This window comes from Acanthaster planci, linkage group LG02 (genome assembly GCF_054643075.1).
Source record: "Acanthaster planci isolate LZ-2023a linkage group LG02, COTS_SCS, whole genome shotgun sequence".
NCBI lineage: Eukaryota > Metazoa > Echinodermata > Asteroidea > Valvatida > Acanthasteridae > Acanthaster > Acanthaster planci.
The window spans coordinates 21711224-21724566 of record NC_141778.1 but is presented as its reverse complement, the minus strand read 5'-3'; the positions used below and the strand labels follow the sequence as shown (position 1 = coordinate 21724566).

The 13343-nt window shown below is 44.5% G+C and overlaps 1 protein-coding gene across 1 annotated transcript in view; it reads right to left on the bottom strand.

Moving 5' to 3' along the window:
• LOC110976121 (uncharacterized) overlaps positions 1–13343 on the bottom strand; it is a 62090-nt gene that overhangs the window by 26784 nt on the left and 21963 nt on the right. The window contains exon 4 of the mRNA XM_022229142.2: positions 1131–1247. Within this exon, the coding sequence (XP_022084834.1) occupies positions 1131–1247 (117 nt within the window). The remainder of the gene's footprint in view (positions 1–1130; positions 1248–13343) is intronic.

Genomic DNA, 13343 nt, shown 5'->3' with positions numbered 1-13343 from the left:
TAAAAGGGGACGGAAAACTTCTTTGCAGTCAATGCACTGATGGACGCGATAAACTTCCCTTTCCTCGTCCACGATAAGAGAAAAGGGTTACATCGCGCAACTCTTCCGGTTACCTACGTGCTGGCTTATCGTGTCGTTCCTACCATTCATTCCCTGTGTTTTTCCACAAAAGCAAAACCAGAAGCAAAGTCCTTGGGGCACGCGCTGATATATCAGATATCCGCTATCTACCGTAGACGAACGTGCGCGCAGTGAGTTTTCAGACTTAATCATGTGAAATAACACTGGTATCATCTATACTGTAATTCATCCCGGCCTAAAACGAAATGCATTTCTCGCTTTGGGTTTCCTTTTTTTCCTTGCAGGTTATTTTGGCAAGAATAGCTCAAAGCCCTACGGGGGATGAAATGTTTCTATTCTGTTTTGAGTGCGTCTGCGATGGATCCTGTCTGATACGACAAGAAATGAGGGAGATGCACGCAATTATGTCTTAGCAACTACTGCTTTCATGCGACTCTCTGCTTTCTAAGTTACAGATTCCACGGAGAAACAAGTATAGATGCGCGTGATATTGCTTTGCAGCCAAATCGACAATTGTTTTCGTCTAGCTAAGAAAGTGCAACATCCCATTCGAAAAAGCCGCATGGTTGCTGTTGAAAGTGGAAATGACTATCCCTTTGGGTGTTTAGACGACAGACAATGACGATAGACAATGACGTCATGGTGAAGCCCTAATACGACACAATGAATTTTTAAATACGAATCTATGCTATTTGATATCTTATTTCAATTGGGAATTCTGTCATTAGGCTAATTCATATCAGACAGACTTGAATCTTCACCGATAATTTCATAAAAGGCATTCAATGAGCACCCCCCATGAACGCATTTATTGTGATAATTATAATTATGAGTCACTATAGTTTTATCTTAAGAAAGACAATTTTAAACTGTGCCCACACATTCCCGTTTTGTTGCTCGTTGAGCGGACTTTTTTCTTTCTCTTTAATATCTCACTTCTGTTGCATGCGATAACCCCTTAAAGCTTCCGTTCTGTGCGTGAGTACACTCCCAGTATCTGTATCAAACCAAGGGATTTAGGTTCGTCCTGGAAATGTTTGTTCACTTACGGCTGCAGGACGTGCCGTCTTCAAGTAGGAGGTATCCATGCTCGCAATAGCAACGGAAGCTACCAGGTGTGTTCATACATCGGTGAGAACAAGGCCGATTGCTACACTCGTTCAGATCTGGAAAAAGAAGATGAGGCAAGAGGAGAGAAGATGAGACAGGGTCGATGTCACAACCCGACAAAATTGTTGTGCAATCAAGGGTTTCACTTTTTGTGAAAAAAAAATCACATTTTTGGTTGATAAACGGACTAATAAATGCTGCATGTGTTAAGCCAAACCGTATCAAGCCTAATCGTGCCGACTGGTCACAAGCATCATCTCCCAGAGTGCTCCATTTTGTTGTCTCTTTAACGGAAATACTAAAAGTCCAATTTGAGACCTAAGAGGTCTCAAATTGGACGAGAGGTAATGTTTTGTTTTTTATTCTGAAAATGCCTCTCTGTGCCAAATTAAACATATACGAAGTTCTGTGTCAAAAGGTGGTTTAACAAAAGCCTGACAAATCTTGTGCCTGTTCAAATAAAAAAAATCAAATTAATAAACGTCCAGGGATGCTGACTCGGGGCCTTGCCATGCTAAGTGGGTGGCGTGCCATTCACAGAATACCTTCCGGGCTCTCTTCCACTCGATTAATCACCAATTACTTTTCCATTCTGCACTCCAGGAAAAGACTTAAGAGTGCAAACAGATCATGGCTGACGGAACAGATATTTTAAATACAGTTACAAAATAAATCCGGACCGGAACAATCAAATGGATGCCGAGGGTGAACGGACATTTCCATCCGGGTTCAAGTATCCGTTTTTCAGGTTCGAGATATCAGCCAGCTGCCAGAAGAACATTAAAGCCTTCATCATGAATTTAATTAAATTCTTGGGTAAAGAAAAGAGGGCAATCTTGATGTAATTGCAAAGAATAAACTGAAAACACAAGTTCCTCCCCGGAAGAGTTTAAGTCAACAACCAAATTAATGGGTACATTTCTTTAAATGTTGTCCCAGTTTACGTCTTGCACTCACTGTGCTGAATTATAAAGAAAGCCGTACGTTCGCTCTTTAATTGGTTGAGTTCCACACTTTTAGTTTAGAAGGGTAGTTCCACGATGCTCGAGGAATAAACTCAGTTATTCCAGAATCCTAATACAATCTGCCATATCGGCTTGGAGGCACTTTGGAGTTACAGCTCCGCCCTGTAAGCCTTCAGTCCAGGAAAACGTGGAATAAAAATGTTCAGAAAGCACACAAACTAAACCTACATCATTAAGCATTCAAACAGAACACTATGGCATAAACACAATAGAAAATGTAGTCCGCTGATCTTTTGGTATAAGCCAGGGCATATAGTTGTTTGCCAAATTTATGAAATCTCAAATCTGTTGTTTGTTAATACGCGTACATGAAATTCCCAGTTTGTTTATTGGCTGGTTTCCAATAAAATGAAAAAAAAAATCCAAACTTCCCATCTCGGGTCAATTTGAAGATGTGTCCACAAATGAATAAGCCGCTTGATGGGGTAACCTTCTCCTTGGGAGTTCATGCGACCTCAAGAGAAACGGAATGTCTCCAATGACGCAGCCCAATCATCGTCAGATTAGGGCGAGGAAGACAGATAAGAAAGGCGGGGGGAAAGGAGCTTTGAGGGGCAAATAGGACTCGGGACGGTCTGTTGGATGGGGCGAGTGGTGAATCGTTTGCAAACTCAGCTATAGGCCCGACCACTCGCTGGATCACTGCCCAGAAGTCGGTGTTTTCACCACCCCAAATCAGATGGCTTTCCTTCGGTACATACATGCCTGCGCCCTGGCATTTACACTAGCTCATGTAGCATGTAGTCTACCCTGTGATGAAGTTGCATTTATTCTCTGAAACTGTTCTCTCCTATACTCTTTCTTTCTGTGCTGAGTTGATGGTGTTACCTCTTTTTTTTTGTTGGTAGTTTAACACTAGAACAAAATGGAAGGAGCCTACGGCTTCATTTCTCTATGCTCATGACAATCTTACGTAACTAATAACGTAACATCTCAATTAAATGACTGCAGTTTTATTGGAATGTGGAAAGGCCTTTTAACCCTAAAACTATACAAACCATGATTTGATACCATTACACAGCTCAGACGGATTCCACCTGGCTTACAATGATGTTACCGCATGTCGTCAATTAGGCTCAGTAATTAAACGGCCGAATAAAAACCAGGCCGCGACAAGTCATAAAACTCGTGCCACATTACGCCTCGCCAGCAATGCAGGTGGACTGTGCCCGAAGACGAATCCAAATTAAGGCCTAAATAGCCGCATGTTCCAATTCTAAATCGGCTGCCTATCTAATGAACCATTATATCGACTTGCTTGCATAAACCTCTGTAATATTTCACCCTTATTTGGGCCTTGCCATGTAAACACTGGTGCGGTTTTTTTTCCGGTGCGTTTTTTTCCAGTGTGCAAAAAGATATAAGCTTTCCAGTACTTTCCTTCACCGGTATTCGACGTCAGCAAAGGACAGGGAAGTCACATTGGAGGAATTCCAAGTCGTCTGAAGTGCATCAATTAAATACCCTGGATGGCTACATTGCGGGCCGCGGCTGACATACTTCAGACCCGCTGGTAAACGCTCATGATATTGTACCGGGTGTTGTATTTGTGCGCGTTGGGAAACAGCTGACATGGGGAAAGGGACTGGTACTTTCCCCAGATTGGCCTGGGTGGAAACGAGGTTGTCTGTCGCTACTTGTCAGGAAGTGCCAATCTCTCCTGCCTTGGAACCCGCGGAGGATCGTTACATGGCATTATTCGAAAAACAAGTGCATGGGCCTTCTCCTAAATACTATGTAAATGCTTTCGATCGGACATCTGCAGAACCAACTTTTATTTAGATTGTTTTACGACCGATCGTACATTGTCAGATCGGTCTGCCCTCTCTGATGTCTTCAGGCCGTGCCTCAAAACAAGCAATTGTGACCTGCCGCCGTAAGTTAGAACCAAAAAAACACGAAGACAGTATCGATTTGGACAGAACCTCCAGTCAAGCGCTCTCGATGTTAGAATAATGTACGCAACTAACTGGGGTGGAATTTTTATGTATCGTTTTGCCGCTGTCATTGGGTTTTCTCACCACAGTGGTTGAGTTCATACTGAAATACAGAATCCGTGTCCCATTGGACCTAACCATTTCTGGGTCAAAATGGCCTTTTTCTGGTTCATTTTGATCTGGAGAGGGTCATATTTTGATCCGAAAAGGGAGGTCTGACCCTGGGTGTTCTCAGAGTGTGCACAAGACACGGCGAGGCCTTCAAGATGCTACATGATTGACCCTACATCAGCTTTAAACACGTTCATTTTGTTGGCAATACATCAAGCACCGAGCACAGTTTAAGCCTTTGATTACCACTGGCTTGTGATGGTTACCAATGAGAAGATGCCCCTCGTGTAAGATCAACGACATCGAGTCACCAAATATGAAAACACAAGTCTTATGGGTGGCTTTGGTACACCTGAAAATACTAAAAATAAAGGACATTCATGTCTGAAGAGTAAGACTAACCATCGGGGTAAAGAGCTTGTTCGTGTAACAATACCCTCCCCACTACAAGGCCCTGTTTTTCCTCCATCTGCAGTTGGTCGCTCTATTTATAAACTCCCACCAAGAAGAGGAAATTGGGTCCTCTTGCGGATGCAAGATGCTGAGTTCACGAGGTCCTGCACCGGGGTACAGAGTTCCAATGTATGAGACCAATGGCGCCGGTTGACTAACGGCACTTGCTTTTCGTGTTACCCAGTTCTTAAAACGAGTGGGAAAATTTCAGGGCTCCCCAAACCTGTAGCCAAGCATTTCTGGATAAACAGAAGCAGAACAGCGAAAGACCTTGGAGAACAGCTCAAAAAAAGAAAGAAAGAAAAGATAACATGACGGAACAACGTGTTTATAAAATCCATTTTTATACGGGTTTTGCCCTCACACGAACGTTTGTTCATTACACTGTATTACTCAGTGTTTGAAGGAGAGCTTGCCAAAAACTTCTCAAGTTTAATCGGGTGGGATTCGAACCAACGACCTCCTGCTTATGAGTGCAGGCTAGCGCAGACTTTGTGAATTTTGTTTTGCAAGCTCTCGTACAAACACTGAATATACAGTGTTATAATCATACATCGGTGTTTGGGCAAAACCCGTTATCAAAAATTACCACCTCACCGACTCAAAGTACATCTTACAATAGTTTGTGGTGTAGGCCTACAATATTATTTGCATCGGGCTGGCATGTCTGAACCTAGACAGACCTTTGGGCACAAACAAGAACACAGCATTGAAGTTTACGACCGTTACTCAACGTTGGGATTCATATGGAGACATTTCTGAAGGGGCGGGTAAAACACTAAACACATTCCTTAAGGGCACGGCAGGAAGTAGCGCTGATGAAAAGGGGGTCGACCAGCAACAGGATCACGCTCGACTCAAGCAAATCTGGGAAAAGGTGTGAGTAACGGCAGTTTCTGGCACGCGATTCCACGGCCTTGTAAAAAGCTCCATACCAGCGGGGTGAGAATTGGATTTTTTCGGCCTAAATTTTCAGATAGACATAGGTAAATCTTAAGGCCCTAAACCAAGAGACGAGAGATGCAAAACTCTGTCACAGCGTCCACCATTTACCTGGTGCATTTGAAGAATCAACCTACACGGCTGAAAGAATGCAACATGATCGAAACGTTGTAATTTTTTTTTGTGCCGTGGTAGTCCCTGCTTCCTGTATCTACATAAACCAAAGTCGGAAATCGGATTTGGCTTTGCACTGAAAGAAACAATTTCTGGATGAGGTTACATCTGTTCCCAGCGCGACATGACCGCTCAGAACGTACCCCTCACGATCACCACAACCTGTCATTTAGTCATCTCCCCCACTTGTCATCATTCGGATACAACCGCACGTGGCACCGACCTGAACTTTCTGTTTCCTGAAAGAAGCTGATGCTGGTGCGGAACACGGAAGACATCAATGAGCATGGTGGACAGTTGATCCGCGGGAGCGGTCACTTATTACAACACATTCAACAGGGATACGGGGTTCATAGTTGTCATCAGTTTATGTCATGATCGCAAAGATGTGTCATGCTTCGAGGCACAACTACCGATATGTAGCGTCAACGGAAGAAAACATTTGTATAAACACTACTGAGATGAAATTCGGCAGAGTGCCATCGATAACAGACCTGTAGCCTGGTGACATTACGCTTTTGTTTACATGTGCACTTGCCTCTGGCGCTGACGGTGGGACACGATCCATCGACTCGAGGCTCCACAGCAAAGCGCAGGTGTAAACAAAGTGTGACGTCATTATGTTTCAGGTCCATTACTAACGTTATGGATTGTTCACAAACAGAAAGTCCTTTTGTTGGCACGAGTCGAGACGAACACTTGGCCTTATACATATGGTTTTGTACGGATTTAACAACCAGAACTTCAAAGGGGAAGAGGGCAGCTCTTCACACCTTCCGGGTCAACTGGAGTCAGCACTTTCCGGAATGAAAAGCAACTTCGAACCCCAGGAATCAATTATATACAACAAGCCACAATCGCCCTGACGTGTAGCGTGAGTGGGAACGGGCTGTCACAAAATGCGGCCCGTTGATTCCAGATTACAACTAAGTGAATTCGGGTCAAAGGTCGATCTCACAAGAGTTGGGGGCACCGAGTTTCGGCTTCGGGAGGAGACACCAAGGCTGGAGATCTTCGTATTAAGTGTAAAACAGCTGTGGCAGATCACTGTTGGTGTTGCTACAGAGATACAGAGATACCAAATCTCAACGGTTCGTTGAGTTACCGGAAAGTCCGGATACGAAAGTCCCCTGGAAGTAGAGATTGACGTCAAGATGCCCAAGAGATGTCTAACCATCTATCGTGCTGCATGGTGAAATGCCTTATACTCCACACAACTCATTTAGGATTTTGGAACTGGCTTGGTTTTGCCAATTGCATCTCACCATCAATATGCTCTTGGATGTTGACAAGATGGCAGAATAAACATTTCAACAAGATCATGCCCGAATTGAAAGTATGCACACAGTCCTCTTTAAGCAAGAAAAAAAGTTAGAGAAAAGGTACAAGAAAGCTTACTTTTTAGTAGCAAAGGCATACGAAATTAATTTTACTTCTGTGAGAAATAACAATTCTGTCTTGACTCCCGGGGCTTAGATCAAAGCCAACAAATGCCCATCCTTAGCTTCAGAGGATGGCACATAAAATCAACGAAAAGGAGTAGGACGTCACCGCATGGCTGTGGGATACCAAATTATTGCCGATAAAGGTAACTTCCTTTGTAACAGCTTACTGCTAACACCACTGAGTTAGCGTTTCCTTGAGATGTCAAAAAACGTGCATTTAGGGCATAGGGGCCACGCGACGCATCGCGCCAGTTGGACATTACATAGGTGGCCTACTCTATTTAATATTCAAGAGACAGCGTTTGATGAGGTGTCGCGAAACATGGCAGCGACGAGTTAATCAAAAGGTCCAGTGTATGACATCGTGTGAAAAATTAAATAACATAACATCGCTGAGCTGGCCTAGTGTAAAGGTGTGAGGATGACTGCAGATGATGAGGAGTCTGCAATACTTCCAAGAGCTGTGAAGCTTTAGAAGAAAGTACTGAGACCTCTTTGGCATACTAAGAGCGATCAAAATGGGAAAAGTACAGCGAACATGTATTATTTGGCGGGCAAACAGACAACCAGCTCCGCCGGCAGTTCTTGTTACACTCAAGATCTTTTGTGGTTTGGGAGAGGGAATTTCAGTGTGAGATAGCAAACGTCAGACAGAGATAATCCTTTCAGATTCTTTTTGAATTGAGGATTGTAGGTGAGTGGGTTGACCCTGCCAAGTAAACAGTGACTTTAGGTCCACAGGAGAATGTGAAAAGAACATTTTGTGAAAAAAAGCACAGCTCAAAAGCCTGCGAGCCTACAACGCTGGTGTCTGGCGGATAATGGTGGACTTGGCTCGGCGGGCACAGGGTTGCCAATTTGAAACAGATGGATTGTGTTTGACCCACTTGGGTTGGGGTTAAGCGGGGAAACATTTCGGGGATGGTAAGGTGACACCCAAGAATAGGCCTTCTGTCAACGGCTCCGGATCTGAAGGTGGCACACACCCCCCGCGCAGCAAGCTGTCACCGCTTGGACTCTTCTTGAACAGGCGGTGCACGAAGTTCTTGCGGCTGTTAACATTATGTTACTTTGGTCTTATTATTGGTCCCAATTTGAGGTCCCAAATTTCGAAACTGGGGCTGTTGTCGTTAGTCAAGACATCGAGGAATACGAACACATGCATCCCCCATGATCTAGCCCGTTCAAAGCTCACGAAGGCTGCCCCTTCTCTCTAGAAACCGGCGCGCATCCAGCAGAACCGCCGAAATTTCACAGCGACCACCAATATCTTGCTTTTGTACACGTGCCTTCATCTACAAAATGCAGAACTTGCGATTCGAAAGTGGGCACTATGGTTAAACTATAATTAGGCTCTTTCGGGATGGGGAGGGTGATCCCGTTCCCGAACCTAGTAAATGTCAGCCAGTGCTTATCTCAAAATGGTTGAAGTTGCATCCATGATCCATGTCCACGAAATCTCTTCCTCCATGATGTAAGTGCCCAACGCCTCCAGGAGCTCTGGTTCGGAAGTTGCCTTTCCCTGACGTGGAGACAGAAATATCGGAACAGGAAGAGCAAGATTATCGGGTCAATTTCTTTGCCCGGGTCTGTGCAACACACTTCATACCATTGGTCAAGCTTGTTCGCACTCTTTTCCCTGGCCACTCGTTACATGTATAATGTTTGAAATTGGCACACACCGAGCTGTTCACATGAAACAAGCATATTGGGGCTTAGCATGCGCCATCATGTAGGCCAGTTCTTTTGTCCCCACGGGGAAACCACTTTTGTGTATATCCTTGCATTGGCCTGCAAGATGGCAGCCATGCAAACCCTCTATTGTTAGGGCCTGATTCGTTGGAAGGAAAGTGCCCACAGTCGTGTCTGCATCCGTATGTGCTATAAGCAAGCACAGAGAGTACATAGAATTGCACCTTGGTTGGTATTAAAATCGGTTTTGTCTTAGCAAAATTCATCTATGCCGAGCAAACTTTCAGCTTATCATTCACGCCCAATGCCATGAGGGCGTAAAGCGGCAGCAAGGCCGCAGAGACCTTTCTTCAGGCCTGTCACTGTTGGGTCCCGGGGTGCAGCCATCAAAATATGCTCCTCTGGATGGTGCTGCAGCCCCCCTCCCCCGCCCCCATATGTTCGACGCTGGAAACCGGGCGGCCTATCTTTCGCATGAAACAGGTCCAGGGGCACTGTCGAGATAATGAGTCTGTCGGATCCGTTCACATTCGGAGGGTTGAATTCCGGGCATTCGTTTGTGAGGTGGACAGTCCGCACTCCGCAAACCACATTCACATTGTCACATGGCTCCGGTCGCGTGATGGAAGCTACGTGCATATGCGCAGTGGGCCGGCCGGCCAGGGGCAAGGCAGGCACCCACAGACCTGTCATCCCCTCTTGGTCTACACCCACCTCTGAACTTTGAAGAGGTTCAAAAATGAGCTTGACGTTGTTTCTGCTACCCTTTCAGGTCCCTTAAGAAAGAAAACCGAGCTCCCTTGAAGAGCCCCTTGCAGTCAACTGGAACATAGTTTACTCCGCTGTAGGACTGATCCCAGACCGGCAATCAAGGAGGTCAGACAGGGACTGGCGCTCACGACCTTTAAAACTGACACATAGCAGGCACGCATACCATCCACTTAAACCGGAGGATGTGTCCAATTAGGCAATCTTATAAACGCCCAGTACCTGCAAGACACATTCATAAAAATTTCAAACCAATGATTGCGGCATACCAATTTCATAAGCGAGTCATCAAAGTGGCAAGTCAGGTATTTCTTGCCAGATCGCGTAGGCCTACTACCAAACAGACACAGAGAAATCGCAATACACTCAGAAGACATATTTTTAAAACCTTCCACGACACAATTCATGATGATTGTGTGCATGCACACAGTGTTGAATAACGTTTGCCGGTATGATTTTTAACGCCCACGCGTCGGCTGCCGCACACAACGCCCCAATTTGAAATAAGAAAACATATTTCGACTGCGAAACGCGTTTCTGAGCAGCCGAGGCTCTTCGGACCGACATGGATGGGAGGGAGTATTGTTTTAGCTGCTGGTAATTTTATTGAGCATGAAATTTGATTTTCAGAGCTTGACTTGAGAGCTGTTAAGGAAGAATGCCGGGTGTTCTTCCTCACACTGACGAAGGTTGGGGGGAGTTGATGATGACGCTACGGGTGTTGTTGCTAAAAATTAGACTTAACACAGCTCTCTAGATTTGAAGATCAGTCATCGCCTTTACTGGTCGGCATTTATTACACTATAAGTATAAGGTTTCCAGGGTTGGAAATGGCAAAAATAAGTAGTGGCCACAAAGTCCACTATTCCAATCTGATCAAAGAGGGCAGTTAACAGAAAGCAGTCTGCAAAGGATTCATTGTGGAAGACGTGCAAAAGTATTCATTAATACAACAAGGCTGTGTTTAAATTAATTGGCTGCAGCTGAAAATCGCACACGACTCTCACAGACTCGTGTGTAATTTGAAGCCAGTCACGTGATTCAGACGCGACCTAGGTGTTGTGCTTCGAAAACACGTAAATGTAGATACAATTTGGGAAATCGTGAGCCATTTCCAAACGCAAGTCGCTAACAGGAAATGGTAATGGTAGTGTTAAACAGGAAATAACAATCGTATTGGTCAAAATATTCTTCAATGGTGTAAAAAAGAACATGTCACAGTAGAGTGTTTCTAATAAAACGGCTCTTAAGCATAATTACAGTTTTAGCAAACTATGGAGACTATGCTCCGACACGGTTAACGAGGAAGTCGGGTTATCCATAAATAAGATGGGAATTTTCATCGACGGGGAAAGAAAAGCCAAAGGTGAAGGTCGACTTTCGACCTCACTGAAACTCGAACGTCAGAAAAAAGAAAAGAAAAACACGACCAACGATCGGAAAATAAGCAAAGCCTGACAATCTCTTTCAACTGCTAGGGCTGCGGTGCGGTCCGATCGGTATTTTGATGGGAGTGGTTTAAAGTTCACGTCTTTCACAGAATCAAATGAATGCCAGCTCTCTGGTCTGGTATCAACGGGCGTTAATTTTGGCAAGGAGGCGAGGGCGAGGATTGGGTTCAACGAACGGAGCGGGCTAGGGGTAATAAATGACGGCGGCCGCCAGTAAAACACGTGCGCGTGAAGTGGCTGCACACAATTCTGAGTTACGCGGTGACGAACAAATCTGATAAATGTGCATGTTCAGTTGTACACATGTACATCAATATCAATTCTACTATTATTGACATAATATGGAGAGTAAACGAGTAATGTTCTTTATTTATCGGGGCTGTGTGCGTAACTGTAAGTGGTCTCAAGTCTACCAAGAGTTCACTATGTGCGAACAGAACCAACATTGGATCCTGGAAACACTCAGGTACAACTGAAGTGACATTAGCAAGCACTGAATTAAAACATTCCTCACAGATAAACACAGGGCTTTTGACTTGGAAGTGGCATAGACCTCAGGTCACACCACTTTGATAATGGTTGTGTATTCATTCCATGTAAGGGCCGACATTCGGACACGACAACTCAATATCGAGCATCATGTTTTCTTCGCGAGCTTGGGTGCGACGGTGCATGCATGGGGTGAATAAACCCCGTTTTCAAGTCGTGGGTCACAGACACCATTCAGAGAAAACATAAACCTGCCAGCACAGTCGTAAAACCATAACAGCACCTCAAACCTGGCTGCTGCTGATGATGATCGAAGCCAAGCAGGCGTGGCTCTAATAAACCACGATGAACTTAGTCCTTGTCTAGTCTGGGCGATAAGGTAGCAGAGTCGTGTAGAGCAAAGCAGAAGAGAATCATTACTGAAGGAATAATGCACACTTATTCATACTTGGCATTTTGCCTTAAGTTAAAACCTCTGAAGTAAAATGGCCCATAATATTGGGCCTAGCGTACGTGTAGGAAGCGGCAACAGTTAGCAGTAGCAGCAACGGGAACTCCATCTAGATAAGTAATAACTATCTGACTATTACCAGAACACAAAATGATTAGCATAATACAGACGCGCATGCGCGGTTGTCTCTTTAATATGAGTCTACGTGTGTACTTGTGTAGAAGATAAAATCTCAAGTTGGGTCCAACAACAAGAGTGTCTATCGCTCATCGGCAGAGCTCCTCTCTCTCTCTCTGCGTATCGCTGCAGTGACCGGATAATCCCGTTTTCCCACACTTCTATGTATCTATTGTATAGAGCCACCATGACTGGCCCATCGACGCCAACAGATACAATCTCTAATTAATCTGTTCGTGTCAGAAGCGCTTTTGGGCTGACGTGTCAGCATGTCCGTATAGACGTCATTCCCATCAGATGGAAGGAGGTTGTGTGCTTCTGTTTCATGAGGTAATCAAATTCCGCACAGGCAAAAACTAGACGTGTTGAATTTTTGTTCCCCTGTTCTTTTTGAGGAAGTCGTTTGCACTCATTTCCACCGGATGCCTCTCGTGACGAGAATGGCGCATTAACAGAGTAAAAAAAATTCCGATCCGTGGCGCGGGTGAGCCACAAAATACACGACTTGAATACGGGCTGAGATTTTTTAAAAATGCGAATATTAAGGACTGTGGGAAAATGTATCGAAGAGCGAAAAAGAAAAGTTTTTTTGCATTCTTTCAGGTAAAACATGGCACAAAAAGAGACCTGGTGTCTGTTCAGTATAGTGTTCCAAACCGATAAGGTAATTATGTTCACAAGAACGATTTGGGGGGAAGTTTCTTTTTTCAAATTTTGTAACATGAAACAGTAGTCTTTTCAGCCTAATTCAATTAAAAAAGACAATGTTTCTCTCAATCAGGTTTATGTTCGCAAAGGCCAAAACTCTGAACATTCGGGTTTCATTACAGCGGGCCAAAAGTCCGAAGGTATTCTTGGCAAGAAGAGCACGTTCCACTCGTTCCACCGGCTTGACTTCCCATGTGGTAAAATTTTTCATGGGAGATAGATGAGAGACAGATTATATGGGTACGAAAGACTGCATAGTCTTGATTCAAGCTATGGAGTATTCAAATGGAAAAGAACATTCAAACGAAAGACATCTTGCAGCCAACAAA